Source organism: Balaenoptera physalus (genome assembly GCF_965194825.1).
Source record: "Balaenoptera physalus genome assembly, chromosome: 1".
NCBI lineage: Eukaryota > Metazoa > Chordata > Mammalia > Artiodactyla > Balaenopteridae > Balaenoptera > Balaenoptera physalus.
Window position 1 is genome coordinate 10,762,598 of NC_138882.1, and position 15,740 is coordinate 10,778,337.

At 33.4% G+C, this 15,740-nt stretch overlaps 1 protein-coding gene across 1 annotated transcript in view; it reads right to left on the minus strand.

Moving 5' to 3' along the window:
* Positions 1 to 627: 627 nt before the first annotated feature.
* The window catches only part of RGS18 (regulator of G protein signaling 18), a 46,262-nt gene continuing 31,149 nt past the window's right edge, over positions 628 to 15,740 (minus strand). Inside the window, exons 4-5 of the mRNA XM_082428019.1 lie at positions 15,182 to 15,348; positions 628 to 13,202 (exon numbers count right to left, since the gene is read on the minus strand). Coding sequence (XP_082284145.1) covers positions 12,945 to 13,202; positions 15,182 to 15,348 — 425 coding nt within the window. The 3' untranslated portion in view covers positions 628 to 12,944. The remainder of the gene's footprint in view (positions 13,203 to 15,181; positions 15,349 to 15,740) is intronic.

A 15,740-nucleotide genomic window follows, 5' to 3' on the forward strand; every position in this document is an offset into this window, starting at 1 on the left:
CATCAGGCCTATGGTGGCGGCAGCACGTTGCAGCCATGGGGACAAAGGCATGCGAGAAGAAAATCAAGCAAAAAGATAAAAGGAGCCTAGCCTACAGATGTCCTATTCAGCCTCCAGACCAGCCCTCGCCTGCTTATTAAGACAGAAAAAGGAAGCTGACTTAGCCACTGCTCATTTTTGACAAATAAGATTGCACAGATAGAAGGTGAAAGGCTAGGACAAAACATGGTTGTGAGGAACTCCCAACACTAGTTATGTTTTTCCATTTTGCCAAACTGTGTTCATATCCTTCAGGAACTCAGATTTCATGGAAAGAGAGACAGGTAAACAGCTAGAGTGATGGTGGCTAGGATATTACTACTAGAATTACTATAAGCAGAGTTTCATAAACATTTTTTTTCCCACATATGATTCTTTTTTACAGGCTCCTGGATTTTGCAGAACTAACCTTACAAGAATTCATTTACTCTTCCACCATCTCTTAACCCCTTTACTCATCCTCCTAGAACGTGTGTCTCATACTGGATGAGACAAAATTTTGGTCACAGGGTAAAGAAAGAAAATGTTCAAAAAGGTCAGAAAAAACATAGGCCTTTACATGAAAGAAATTTGCTTACTAAATTCATGTTTGTTTGTTTTTTATATTTGTTTTCAGAGATCATAGAATTATTTTAAAAGTTAATAATTTTAGTGTACATTAAGTAGTTGTTCAGAAGTTCAGATAGTATCATGAAGCTGCTTATAAAACAGTTTTTACTATATGTTAATCTCCAAATGACAATTACAGTAGATGTTTCTAGAAATGTCCACTGCTTTCTGGTTTAGGTTCATTCCATAGCACCAATAGTAGCTTCTAATTGACATTTTACTTTTCTGCTTCAAGCTAAAGACAGATGGGTGTGTATATGTGTGATGTGAAAAGCAAGTGTTTTCCCAGTATTCTTTTTCAAATCAAATCAGAGTCGGGTTCCACCTTGAAAAGGTGTGTGTCTGTTCTTTATTTGTGATGGTTTTGTTCTGTCTCTAATTGCAACCTGACCTAAGGGTTTTGCATCCTGGAGTCATTAAGCATGGCAGCAGGCAATTGGCAATTGGAATTTCAATATATCAGTTTTCTTGTCTGGAGGCTTACAGGAATTGTTGGTAAAACAATAGTAAAGTGATTAGGTTAGACAGCACTTTACACTGACATCTGTCTTGGGAATTCTAAATGTAAATATTAAAATGAGGGTCACATATAAGATTGTATTTTAATTTACTATACTACTTGAAATTATGAAACCATAATCAACTGTGAGTCTGATGCCTGTTGAAATTAAGGTTTAAAAGATGCTTATAAAAATGCCCTTTAATATTCATTTCTAGCACTAATCATTGCCTAACGGATTTTAAAACATGGCGGAAGATACTTGATTTGATGAAGTAACTAAAAATTAAGTCTGTTCTTAAATAAATAGGACACTATGGCAATATATTTGGATAAGGGTGATTCTATAGATAAGATCATTAAACTGCCTTTTATTAATAGTAATCTTCTTTAGCATTTGCAAAGTATGCTTCCTTCAAGAGGCTTAAAATGCTTTTTTAAAAATCTTTGTAGTGTTTCACAGTAACTCCGTGAAAAATGAAACAGATCTCCTCTCTAAAAATGTCATTGCAAAAAAGAATTTTCTCTTTGGGAATAAATGACGTAACATTGAATAAATAGCCCCCAAAAATCTATTGCTTCCTTTGTCTGCAGCAAAGTGTACAGTCAGATCAATGTCCCATTGAACTTTGCACTGGTGTGAAATCATCTGATGTATTTGGTCAATTTGGGGCATAACATTTTAAAAATAAGTAGTCGATCATGTCTAATTTATCAGTTTATGTATCCCCGACACTTCTTATATGTTCATGATATATAATAGTTGTTCAATAAATATTTAATAGCTGGATTAGTATCAGCTGATGACTATATAAATATCAGGAAAGGTGTGCACATAAAGGGGTTTAGAGGTTTAAAGACATTTATTCGTGTTTTCATTGTTGTGTAACAAACTACCACAAACTTATCAGTGGGTCTGAATTCTGGGTATGGTTCACCTGAGTTCTCTGCTCAGGGTCTCATGGCTGAAATCAAGGTATTGGCCTGGTTGTGTAACTACTGGAGTGACAATTCCATCATAGTTTGCTGTATAATATAACCCAACCAAGGGAGTGAGGACGATATGCACAAGTTACACCCACATTCAAGGGTTCATGGTTTTATAAGACGTGTACACCAGGGAGCGAGAGTCTTGGGGGCCATCTTAGAATTCTGGCTTCCACAGTAAATAAGGACACACACACATACACATACACACACCACACACACGGAGGCAAAATCAAGGAAAACAGTCATTTAAATATTACTCTTTCTTCATTGTTATCTGCTTTTAGGAATGGGAGTAAGGAAAGGGTGGACGGCTCTTTTCTACCTATAGTTCAGCTATTTGGAAATCGACGTGTTTCATGGAACAAGAGCTAACATGTATTGAGTGCTTATTGTGTATCAAACATTTGTCTAAATTCTTTTGATACATTAGCCCATTTAGTCCTCCAGAAACTGTAAGGGAGGGACATTATTATTGCCTCCTATATAGTTGGAAACCAGTCACGAAGCAGTTGTTTGGCAGAGTCAAAACACCAGTAAGTGGCAAGGGTAGAATACTATGCTTAACACATATTATACCCTCAATAAATGTAGTTAGTGGGACTTCCCTGGCGGTCCAGTGGTTAGAACTTCGTGCTTCCACTGCAGGGGGCCCAGGTTTGATCCCTGGTTGGGGAACTAAGATTCCCCACAAGCTGCATAGCACAGCAAAAAAAAAATGTAGTTAGTAATTTGATTATTATTTAGGATTATTAGAGAAGAAAATAGTATAGAAAAACCAAAAGGACATGAATACCTACATTTACTTAACTAGCATTGTTACCGTTTTCTGTTAGAACCTCTTTGGAAGAATACCCATCCTAGAGAAGTAGAAAATCAAATTAGGAAAGAACTTCTAATTCACAGTAACTTCTGTTTAGCAGTGCTTGCAGTAGTGCTGTCCGACTTCTCAGTATATTGACTAAGAAAACCCAGGAAAGAAAAAAAGACAAAATCTTAAAATGACCATACAAACTAAAACAGAAGCAAACTACCACTGGGTAAAATCTCCACAACAAACTACCAAGAATCTGGACTCCATGTTGGGATTGCTCTCTCAGGTCAGGGTGGCTGTGAAAGGAGAGAGGAAGCTTCAGGAGACATAGAGGGATTGTAAGAGGTTTCACACCCAAGTGCTCCAGGAAGAAATCTGGGAGCAAGATATGCCGTGCAATGTGCTTTTTTTAGGCATTATAACTCAGCTCAGCAGAGAAACAGGGTCATGTCTCTGAATTAATATTTTGCAGGATCCATCATAAAATTTCAAAAAACTCTCTTACATGCTCAATAGGGTTCAAGAAAAGCGGACTTTCTTATCAAGAAATGTAGAGAGTTATTAGTTATTTTGATTTAAAGGGAACAGGGTAGGGATCAGTTGATTGACCCTGAGAGAGATCATAATTCTATGACAATTTTATTAAAATAATTTGATTTTTAGATAAACAACAGATCAACAGATGTCTGCCACACTATTGTGAATAAGAGTACAATCTGAGTAAGAATCCTGTTCAAATAGATAAACATGGGGCATAGCCAATGAATAAACACATGTTGGTTGCCATGGTTAAAAAAATACTAGTGTAAGTTTGGTGAGATGCAAAGAGGTAATCAGCGTAAAGATAAAACTGGCTTAGAATTACTTGACTAGTAGAACTGCACAGAGAATTGTATTAAGAGTTGACAAACTTAGCACTGATAAACATATTCTAAAGCCAATGAACATATGAAGGAGGCAATACAAAGGATTGCTAATTCTGAGAACTTGTTACTCTACAGGATTGTCTCTCTATGTCTCTCAGGATAAGAGTGTGTTAGTTGACATCATCAAAAAAAGTTTGTTGTAATTATTGAGCTATTTTCTCTGATAATTACTCTTTTAGCCCTGAGGTTGGTTTTAAAAGCTCGAATTAGGAATATTTCATGTTGTATTATTTTCATATTCCTTATGCATACCTCATGCAAATTAACTTTCTTATAGCCTCATACTGACCTTTACCTCATTGAAGGAAATTAAATTGTAAAATGAATCTGCTTAGGAAAATCATTTTCAGAAAGTATTTCTTCCTCTATGTTGTTGAAGTTTGAGACGCTTTTAGCATGCCAAGTCATCGATCTTATTATATAATGAAATAAAAATCTAGACAATTGGCAAAAAATTAAAATATTTTGTCTCAGGATGAAAATGAAATAACAACTCTTAAAATATTGGAATATAGTAGAAAAGAAAAAAGTGCTGGCGACAATTAGCTCTGAATATTCTCAGAATTGGAGGGTGCTTTTCATACCATATATTGGCATATTTGACATTTTTCTCAGGCTGCTTGAAATCGATGAAACACATATAAAGACAAAGACATTTTGATTCTGTAAATATCTGAAAATCCTCAATTTGTACTTCCAAAATATATTCACATATTAAGAAACAAAAATACCTTAAATACCTAGAAATGAAAGATGTGCTTTTGCATGTAGTAGTTACAAATAATAAACTATTTTCACTTTTATCTAAGAGTGCTTTTGGATTAGTTTTTTAATCTCTGATGATTTCTGAGGAAAATAAAATGCAAGTTGTGTATTTTCTGTTCACAAAGTCTCAGTTGCCTCCTAAAATTCACAAATATAACCTTATAATGCCTGGTGGCACTAATGTCTTGTATACTAAAGAAGAAGGAGAAAAACTTTGGGTTTCCCATGCACCATTTATTTTAAATTCACATTGCATCTTATTTTCAAATGCTGAAATCATATTACATGGACTTTACTTCCTTTATCTAAACATCCTGATTCAATTTCAATTTAAAGTGCTTTTGAATGTAATGTCATGCATGGAATCAAAAATAGAAGTATTGGTGTTTTATTTTCGTACCCAGGAATAGTTTTGTTTTTAAGCCAGGTTTAAAGGAAACAGACCTATAAAGAGAGCTTATAGATTTCAGAATAATGTCAATAACCAATTACTTAGTTTAGGAAGATGCAGCCTAGGAGATAAAATAGCCAATCTATAAAACCCCATGAGACCCAATTTTTTTTTTTAGAAATTTTAATTTTAAAAAAGTAGAAGAAAGAATCATAACATATAAAGTAGTAAGATTGTCAAGCTGTTGACCTCAGGGTTTGTAAAACAAAAAATATAAGTAGATTCAATGATTGTTTAATAAAGTCTATGATTCAGTTACATATAACATATTAATACATGCACAAAAGTCTTTCCTATTTGAGAATGTTTTCATGGAGATTAATTATCTGGTTCTCCCAGAACCTCCTTCTTTCCCATTGCTGTCTAAGCCTACTTTCCTTCTGTGTGATTCATTGTTTTTCTATGATGTTAAACGTTCCTTTACTTTATGTAACATGATTAGAGGTTTTAAAAGGATATATTCATCAAAAACTTACAAATGTATGATTGTGATTTTACATTTGGTATCTTGAGCCTTTTTTTTTTTTTTTCTTGTTAATGTGAAGTCTGGTCTGAAGCATCCTTTGAAGAGACTTGAGCAAACAACTCATTTTATATCTTTGCTAAAGACAGTCTTATGTCATGGAAGAGAAAAATTAATCTCTGTGATCAAAGTTTATAATTTAAATTTTTACTTTGTATACTATTAATTTTAACCAGTAGTAGTCATTCCAGCATTTATTCTATAGATGTATTGGAATCTTGGAAGCAAACCTGTGTGGCATATGTAAAGTAGTAAAAAGAAACAATGGACATTTTAAAATAAAACACAAGAATAAACCAGTAGCTCTAATTAGGTCTTATAAAAATTATTCAACCAAGTATCCAAAAATTAAGGTAGTTCTATTTAAAAGTGAATTTAAGAGATCAACTCATTTACTATATGACACATATCCTAAGTATTAAAGCCAAAGACAGAAGTATGTAAACTTTGTATTTTACAATTGAGTAGTTATTAGATTAAATATGCAATTTTAATATGAAAAATATTATTAAGTATCTCAATACTTCCAAAAATCAGGAAGTCAAGAAATGACTGGAATTTAAATACTGATAAGAATTATGACTAACAAATTCAGATACTATGCCAATAAACATAATTAATTTACTTCATTTCTTCCATAAAATAAAATTCTTTGAATTTTCATTGCTTTGAAAATTACCATTCAATTAAATTGTAATATCTTTAGCATTTTACAAGTAAAATTAAATAAAAAACAATTAACTTTAATATAGTTTGCATTTCTTTGAACAATTATGGCTGTGTATATGTATATTCACTAAGACACATATTTATAATATCAGCAAAAATAAATTTGAAGGAAAGAATCTAGTTTCATGTTGAGTTCTGATTAAGGTTTAATTTCCAGTAAAACAAACAAGATGACTTTTTGACAGTTTGTGTTTTATCAGAAGAGAATCCTGATACTTAGGAGGCATTAAGGAATTATTATTGATGAGATGAATAAATAAACAATAATGGTTGATATCTGAGTCATTTTTCACTCAAATTCTTTATTATTGCTCTAAATTATTCTAGAGATGACTTCATTATTCTGACTTTTAAAATGTGAAAGGTTGATGGAACATGATCTCTAAATCTCCTCTCAGCACTAGTGTTCAGTGATGAAATAAAATTTAAGAAATCTGCTGTCTAAAGCAGGTTGCCAGTAATGAACTGGATTCCCCTTTTCAGAACAATGTCATGCTTTAAATAGAAAATTTCAAATCTTGCTAATTTTTTCTTATTCAAGAGCATCCCACAGTGTTTTACTTGTAATAAAATACTGCCTTTTAGGAGCCATTATTACATTCATCGTGTCTTTGTCTTAATGCAGGTTAAATGATTTCTTTTTTTAGGCAGATACTCACAGTTGCTGGAATAAACAATCAGTATTTGCAATATTCAGCGATTAAAAATTCTTCTTTTCACACACTTTTTTAAAGCCCTCAAATTACTATTTTATTGACTTTTCTCTAATACTTTTTATTTGATGTTTATAAGCTTAATTTCCTAATCAAAATCCTTTGCAAAGTGTAAATATTGTCATATTATATCACCCCAAACATTTCCCTAAGGACTTTCTTCAGTGAGGGAAAAATAGTGAAATTGAGTGACAGAGAAAATACACTTAACGCAGTAGACTGAAGAATAATTATAATTATTATTTATCATCTTTTAAGAATCAAACCATAGGTGTATATATCTATATATGTATGTATGTATCTATCTATCTGTATCACCCTGAAATCTTATTTTACAAATTCTTGGCAAAATAGCCACCTAGAGGAAAAAAACAAATAAAAAACAGAATAGAAGAAAATATACCTGAAATTGGCTAGCAAAATAAATTAATGGACCAAGTTGCTAAGTTACTGTTTCCTTCATGATCCTATGATTTTTTAGAGAATGTGTATATTACATTTCATAATGGATATGCTTATGAATAATATAGATAAATAAAATTTTATGGATTGAACCATGATTTTTCAATGAATTTACTTCATAGTTTGAGGTATCATATATCTGGTTTGGGGGTGATATTCATTTATCTGCTTTTCAGTTTTCTACCAAAAATTTACTTCCAAAGACTCTATGTGAAATAATTTTCTGTGAATAATGCCTAAATACATTTCTGGGAGCTCCTACTTAAAGGGAGCCTGTAATGAATCACATTATGATGTGAATAATGCCCATTTATCTATTCCATGAGATCAGTTCAGGTTTCCAGAGATTGGCATTTTAAAGTAAAGTAAAGCATTTGAAAGTATTTCATTGGAAAGAGCAATTCAGTACCTAACCTTATACCATAAAATATACTCAGACATATTGTGAAGACACAAAGGTGTAACTCTTGTATTTTACTACATCATTGTGAAACTGTCTTGCCATTTTTTAGAGATAGGTGAAGTGAGATATATGTGAATGTTTTGCATGTTATATTGAAATGACTGGTTTATGTGTTTGCCTACACAGGAACACCATGGGGTGTAATATCCTCAGTGATAAACTTTATACTGTGTTATTCATCTTTGCCTTCCTACCATCCAGTACAGTGACTGGAACCGAGGTGAAGCTGTAGCAAATGTTTATTGAATTGCAGCGGCTCTGTATGATTAAATAAGGATAAATTAGGCATGAGGTATTCCAAACTATGGGTTATTAAATACATGTATCACTGGTATCATTAATACGGATATGCCCTCATTCGAGTTCATGTTTAAATATTCCAATTTCTCTGCGTGTCACAATAGTTTAATGTTCAGACAATAACTTGGAGATTTCACATACTGATGGCAATCTTTTCAAATGTTTTTATTCAGTTCTTTGCTCTAGTAAATAGAGTCTATTATGCACAATTTTGATATTTTTAGTAGCTCCAAATTTAACAGTTTTAATCATCATCTTCCCCACAATTATTACTTATTTCCTCCCAGTAGGTAAAGGTATCATAGATGAGACTGTAAACAGACTATCTAAAGATAATGCTGTTGTTTTTATGAAATCTATGATAAAGAATTTCCCTTGGTTATTAATTCTAAAAGTTGCATTTCTACTATAGAAAACTTAATTAGAAGGCTAAGTTCCACATAAATATGATTTTCTGTAGAATGATTATATTCTTTAAAATCACAGTTGATACTGTCTTTTAATTTTATTAAATGCAATATTTTACCACTTCTGCTATTAATTTCTCTCTACTGTTTCTCAAGTGATATTATTTTTTTTAATGTTGCTTACAATTATGTGGGGTTTTTTTCTTTAACCATTTGAAGGACCTTTTTTTACTCTTTGGAGGCCCTTTCTACAATTTGTTGACTTATAAGGCAAAAACAATGAAATGAAGTTAACAACAAAAAAACCTTAATTATAATGTGTTTATATATGTGTGTATGCTTTTGGTTAGTTTTGCCTTCGTTTTATAAGATAAGCAAAGTTTGTGCAAATTAGTGGGTCTACTGTTTTTCTCTTAAATGAAATTAGCTACTCAACTCCTAGCTTCAAAAGATAAATGATACCTGCATCATCAGTCACAGATGGATTTGCGATTTGGGATAAATTTGAAGGATTGTCTTGTTTAAGCGTGGCTTTCAGCTGCATATTGTAGAATGCAAACTTTATCAGAGAACATCCCGGAAGAAAGTTTCTTTCTTTCTCCCTGCCTTTCACTCCTGTTTGATTCATGTCTGAATGTCCAACAGCTAACAGTACCAATCAAATACACAGTGTTCAATAAATATTTGTTCATTCAACCAACATGTTACAGAAAATGGGTTTGGATATGTTATCTTACCTTTTATTTTCATTGTTGAAAAGACTTTAGGTGATGTAGATGAACCAATTTGTCAAATTATCAAGGGTTTTCGGTTTTGTTTTCATTTTAAGACAGATGATAATTAAAGAGCAAGGCAATCAAATATAAGGCCAGTTAATATGACACAGTGAAAGTAAATTTAATGTGTTTAAATTTAGTTAATGCTATATAGTTAAGTCTGTGAGCATTTCAGGGTTTGTGTATCTTCAGTATTCTTTGTCCCCTTTTTTTCTCTTAAAGAAGGGCTACACTGCACATAACCAAAAAGTTAAGCTTTTTCAGCTTTGTCTTTAAAAACAATTTAAGCTTTTAATGTTCCAGTATTTTTCATTTAGCTAAAAGTCATTATTTACTTTTGTTTGCAGTGCAAAATTATAAAAGATTTCATGAGAGCAATAGCTGCCCGCATATGTTATTCTGGAAATCTCATTTTTCTCAAAGGATATTTGTCTGATTTGTAACCTAGACATTACTAGAAATTTTATATTATAATTAAAATATGGTACTTAAGGGACTTCCCTGGTGGTGCAGTGGTTGAGAATCTGCCTGCCAATGCAGGGGACATGGGTTCGAGCCCTGGTCCAGGAAGATCCTACATGCCATGGAGCAACTAAGCCCGTGCGCCACAACTACTAAGCCTGCACTCTAGAGCCTGTGAGCCACAACTACTGAGCCCATGTGCCACAACTACTGAAGACCGCGTGCCTAGAGCCTGTGCTCCACAACAAGAGAAGCCACCACAACGAGAAACCCAGGCACGGCAATGAAGAGTAGCCCCCGCTTGCTGCAATTAGAGAAAGCCCACGCGCAGCAACAAAGACCCAACGCAGCCAAAAATAAATAAATTTATAGCAACACCAAAAAAAATCAGAAAAGTATTTTAAAAATAAATAAATAGAATGTGGTACTTAAATACAGGGAATACTTTTCATAATCCTGTCCATGCACTAAAGTAAATTAATCTATACTTGGCACTTCACAAATATTTTAAAATTTAATCATCTTAAGAACACTGTAAATGTTTTATTCCAATATTACAAATGAAAAAGTGAAGTTCAGAATATTTAAGTAACTTTCCCAACATATTGCTTTTGATAAGTGGCAGAACCAGGATTTAAATAAAAATATGCCACATTGGAAAGCCTTTACCTTTTGCTGAAATATGTACTACTTTCCTCATAGGGCCTCCTATTGCTTCCATTTAATTCCAAGGTCATTTATTGAGCTTCTGTTATGTACGAAATATGACGGTCTGGGTATTGACTTTTGTCTATGGGCTTTATGACACCTCAGATGATTTAATTCAACCCAAGTCTCTCTTTAAAGACATTCTGTATTTATACATGTGACTGGTCAAAAAAATGTAAGCTATATTTCCTGTGATTTTTTTTTTCCTTTCATGTACTTCTAATTTTTTTATAAAATTGTTCCCTATTCTTAGATCAATATCCCATATTAACTTTTAGTCTGAAAATTTCCTTCATTAACCATAATTATTTGCCTCTTTTTCTTGTTTGGGCATCAACCAAGAGGTGCTTTGGAGAATATCAGGTCAATAAATCGATAGAATCCATAAATGTGAGGACCATAAGGAAAATTAGAAATTAGAAATCATGAGTCCTTATCTTGAAAAGAATGTGTGGAGGAAGGATGCTTAGAAATTAAATGAATTTCTGAGAATCGGGCATCTGATAAGGAGCCCAGACGTTAAGACTCTCAGGCTTTCATTGTATATTTCTACAATTCCTTCAGCCAGCGTTCAGTACTGTCTGCACGTTTTTACTTGACTTCTTTCACTTCTACAATTGTTTATTTTGTTTTCTGTATTTGACTACTTATTCCCCCTACAGACACAAACTCCTTGAAGTCAAGGTTTAACTTCATCAAAAAGTCCTGGTATGTTTTTGAAGGGTCTCATGGACTATTTCATAATTTATACAAGATATTGGATGCTTCTAAAGAGTATTACAAATGAAAAAGCTACATACTAGCTATCTGTGGTCCTAGAAAAATGCTGTTAAAATCAGTCCATGATTTTTTTCTGATGAGATCAGACAGCTTGTATAAAGTCTTAACTCTGTGTATAAAGCTATCAAACTCTCTGAAAAGAGACTACCACAAAAAAAGAAAATACAAATCAGCCAAAGAAAAAAGAAAAATAATTTTCTTAGTTGATCTTTGAAATGCATAATGCCTTGTTTTCATATTCACAACAATATTGGGAATTGATTTAGCATTAAGATCAGTGACAAAATAACTCGATTAATACTTTCTACTCCAATACCATTCTAAAATAAGAAAATATGTCTTTGTCTAATTTGATGACAGGAAGGATCATCAATAATCGGTGAGATAAACATTAACTGTATGAATGAAGAAATTAAAAAATATTTATTACTATAGGTGATCTACAGTTTTATACTTTACAGTTCAACTAAAATAACATTTGCCAAAGCCAAGGGTATGACATTTTAAATACAGACATTTACACATCATGCAACACATCTAAAAGTAACTATTTCCCTATAGGTAGAGACATACATACTTATTAGCATCATCATATTTGAATAATATAGTATTAAATGATTCAGTGAGATTTGGAATAAGAACATGACCCATGGAGGAACACTATCTGAATATGAGCCAATGTGGCATGTGCCTGGGTTTCCAGGGCCTTGGACTCCTTGCCTCTTTATTTCCTCTCATTCCAAAAATAAAGGTTCATGACTCTGGGGATAAACCTCCTCTGGTCATCATTCAGATGACTGACTGCCCACTATTTTAGTGGCAAGTTTTTCTCATAGATGAGAAGATGCTCCACTCAGTCCCAACCTGGAGCTATTGCAGCATCTGGTCATGTTTCTTTGACCAGCAGAAGCGGTTCCGTGTAACTGAGTAAGTCCATGCTCACTTACGAATGAGCACAAATGTGGATCCCATTCTTGATTATCAACCTCGGTTATGTATGACCTGGAAGTTCTGTAGAGATGAATGTGTCCTCCCAAAAGTTCCTGTTGCTGGCTTATAACTAGAAGTGATATATTGCTATTCTTGAGCCAGGGTTCTATACTCTCTATAACTGAGCCAGAGAAAAGCTTCATCATTATAGAAAATGTTGTCCAAATACATGGCTATCTGAGCATCATATAGTTTGCATCTAGAAAAAAAGTCCAAACTAGATATTTGGCCAAACTGTTGAAATTTTGCAAAAGTTTAACTTTTACAATCTTACACAACATCATTATTACTTCTTTTCTGCCTTTTAATTAAGCAATGTTTTTCTGACTATGAATGAAATGAAGTCAGATGGAAGCTTTTACAGAATATGTTGGCAGATAGAGTATATATTGTTAAAATAAAAATTTTGGTTTGCATTTTTAAAATCATTTCAAATGACGCACTTTATTTTAAAAGACTTACCAATCTGTTAACATAAACACGCTATATCTTAGAAGCAGATATACAAGCTTGCCAGCAAAATGAGCAAAATTAATTTTCTTTATAACCAAATGGCAACATCTGACTTTACATCCTGGAATTCATTGTAGGTAAATGAACGTGATCGTCTTCTAAGATTTGTTGGTCTCTGAGGTCTTCCTTCTATCAAGTCTAAATAGATGTCAGATTTCAGAAAACGTGTGTAACTGTCTTGTTCCATGAGCTGATACACTCTGCTTTGTGCGGCATCAAAACTGTGGAGGGTGGGTTGGGTGATGCTCCTGGTGACAATTTCTTTGGTGTGAAAATCAAGGTTAACCTGGATAATAATAACAGTAATAAAAGTGTAATTATCGTCAATCTACTTAAGTAAACACCTTTGAGAAACAGAAGTAAAGGACTGACTCCACGTTGGATGGGGCATACGGCACTTGGATGCTTGGTGCTTTTCCTGTTGTGGGTCTAGGGATCCAGTGATTCACTCTGGGCTGGCATTTTACCTGGCTCTTCTCTCCCTTTGCACCCGGTCCTTATCACTCTCTGCTTGAGTAGGATCATGGAACAATGTAATGTTAGGTGTCCTAGAGATCATTAGATTCAACTCATTTTCAAAGTGGAAACTAAACTTTGTAGAAATTCAATTATTTTGAGTGAGGGCAAGCAGTGTGTTTGGGGCATATTTTGGATTTCAGTGTGAGGCTTTTGCTGTATCCCAGTGCTCTTTTCATTATATTATGATGTTTTCCTACAAGCAAACGTGTGCTGAAAATGCCTATATGCATATATACGTGTGTGTGTATATATATATATAAAGATATAAAATCCTTTAATGCTTTTTATCAAAACATTGATGATATATTCAGCTTTGATGGTGCTAAGTTTTCAGTTTTCAGGTAGGTTTCTTCCTTTTCCTTGGTGGGTAACACCACATAGCCAGCTGCCTTTGTTTACTCGTGTGTAAGGGGAAGACAGGATAATACATTGAAACACAAAACAGATTGAGACATACTGAAACAAGGAAAATAACTGTCATTTCATGTGCGACAATATCTACATAAGCAATGCTACCTCGTGGACAGCAACAATTTATAGTCAAACAGAACTCTTAACAGTGACAGATTATCAGTTCTACACTTCAGTGAAAAGACACTATTTATTGAGCACATACTAAAAATACAGAAACTCTATTTAATTCATATTCAAGGATAGTGAAGTAATATTTGCTGGTTTAATAGCCATTTTAGCAATTGTTTCATACAGTTACCTCATACTGAGCTTGCAGTAAAAAAAAAAATCACAATTGTTTTTTCACTTGAACCATTGCCAAATTAGGTTTTCCTCATCTTTCTATTATGAAATTTTCTTTTAGTCTATCTTAATGTGTAGGGATAGTAATTACAGGGCAAATGAAACTTTGTACAGGTAGATGAGCTGACATTAAAATAGTACATAATACAAACTTCTTGATTTCTCTTACCTTCATCATGTATAAAAATCTTTAGTTTCTACAAGCGGTTACTTGTGCTAAGGTGATTAATATGATAAATGAATGAATCTAAATGTTGCAATTAATTGTATTCACTCTTAGTCTAGAATAAAATACCCTGAGGAGTAACGTCAATTATACCTTTCCTTCCATAGCAATATCTTATAATGCATTCTGTTTGTAAATAGAAACCTATACACAGGCAGACCTCAGAGCTATTGCGGGTTCCCATCCAGACCACCTCAGTAAAGTGGATATCACAATAAAGCGAGTCACACAAATTTTTTGGTTTCCCAGTGCATAAAAAAGTTATGTGTACATGATAATCCATTAAGTGTGTGATAGCATTATGACTAAAAAAACAACATACATACCTTAATTAAAAAATACTTAATTGCGAAAAAAGGCTAACCATCATCTGAGCCTTCAGTGAGTCACAGTAGAAACATCAAAGATCACTGATCACAGATCACCATAGCAAGTATAATAATAATGGAAAAGTAAGAAATACTGTGAGAACTACCTAAATGTTACATAGAGATAGGAATTGAGCCAATGCTGTTGGAAAAATGGCACCCATAGAGTTGTTCAAGGCAGGGCTGTCACAAACCTTCAATTTGTAAAAAACAAAATATATGTGAAGTGCAATAAAGTGAAGGGCAATAACATGAGGCATGCTTGTAAATAACCACCATTTTTGTTTCAACAAAATTCTGACCTTTCTGTTAGAATGTATGGCAGTACCGATTTGATGAAGACATATTCTCTCAAAAAGTTTTCAAACAGATGTAAATTTTTACAATCATCTTTACCTCTTGTGGAGCATCATTCTGTATAAATTTCTCATATATTGCTTTTGCTTTATGAATTATTTGTTGAGGGTCTTTGCTTTTCTTGAAATCTTCACAGGCTATCCAAAATTCAATGTTTTCCTCACTGAATTCAGTTTTAAGAAATCTGGTAAAAGTCTCCAGTCCATCTACCAAGAAAAGAAGTGATATATTTTAACTAAAAAATATTGATGCTGAGAAAATATGCTACTTGATATTAAAGTACAACCGTGAATGTTAGTGGAAGAAGCGTCTTCCCTCTAATTCAGGGCAGTAGCACACATCTTGCTCATGAGGAAACATGTTAACAATTAGCTGAAATATTCACAACTATGAAAGGTAAGTACCATTTCTGTTGAAATGAGGCTGGTATCATACTTAGACCTGCATAACAGGGACCTTAAATCTGGACCTCACTTTGGGTCTCTCTCAGCTGTGCCTTTCCCTGGGGTGAGTGTGGTAGGGTTATTCTACAGAGCCAAAGAGCAATTCCAGCTGGAGACCATCTCTCAATTTCTAGACCATGCTTCTTGGACTCAGG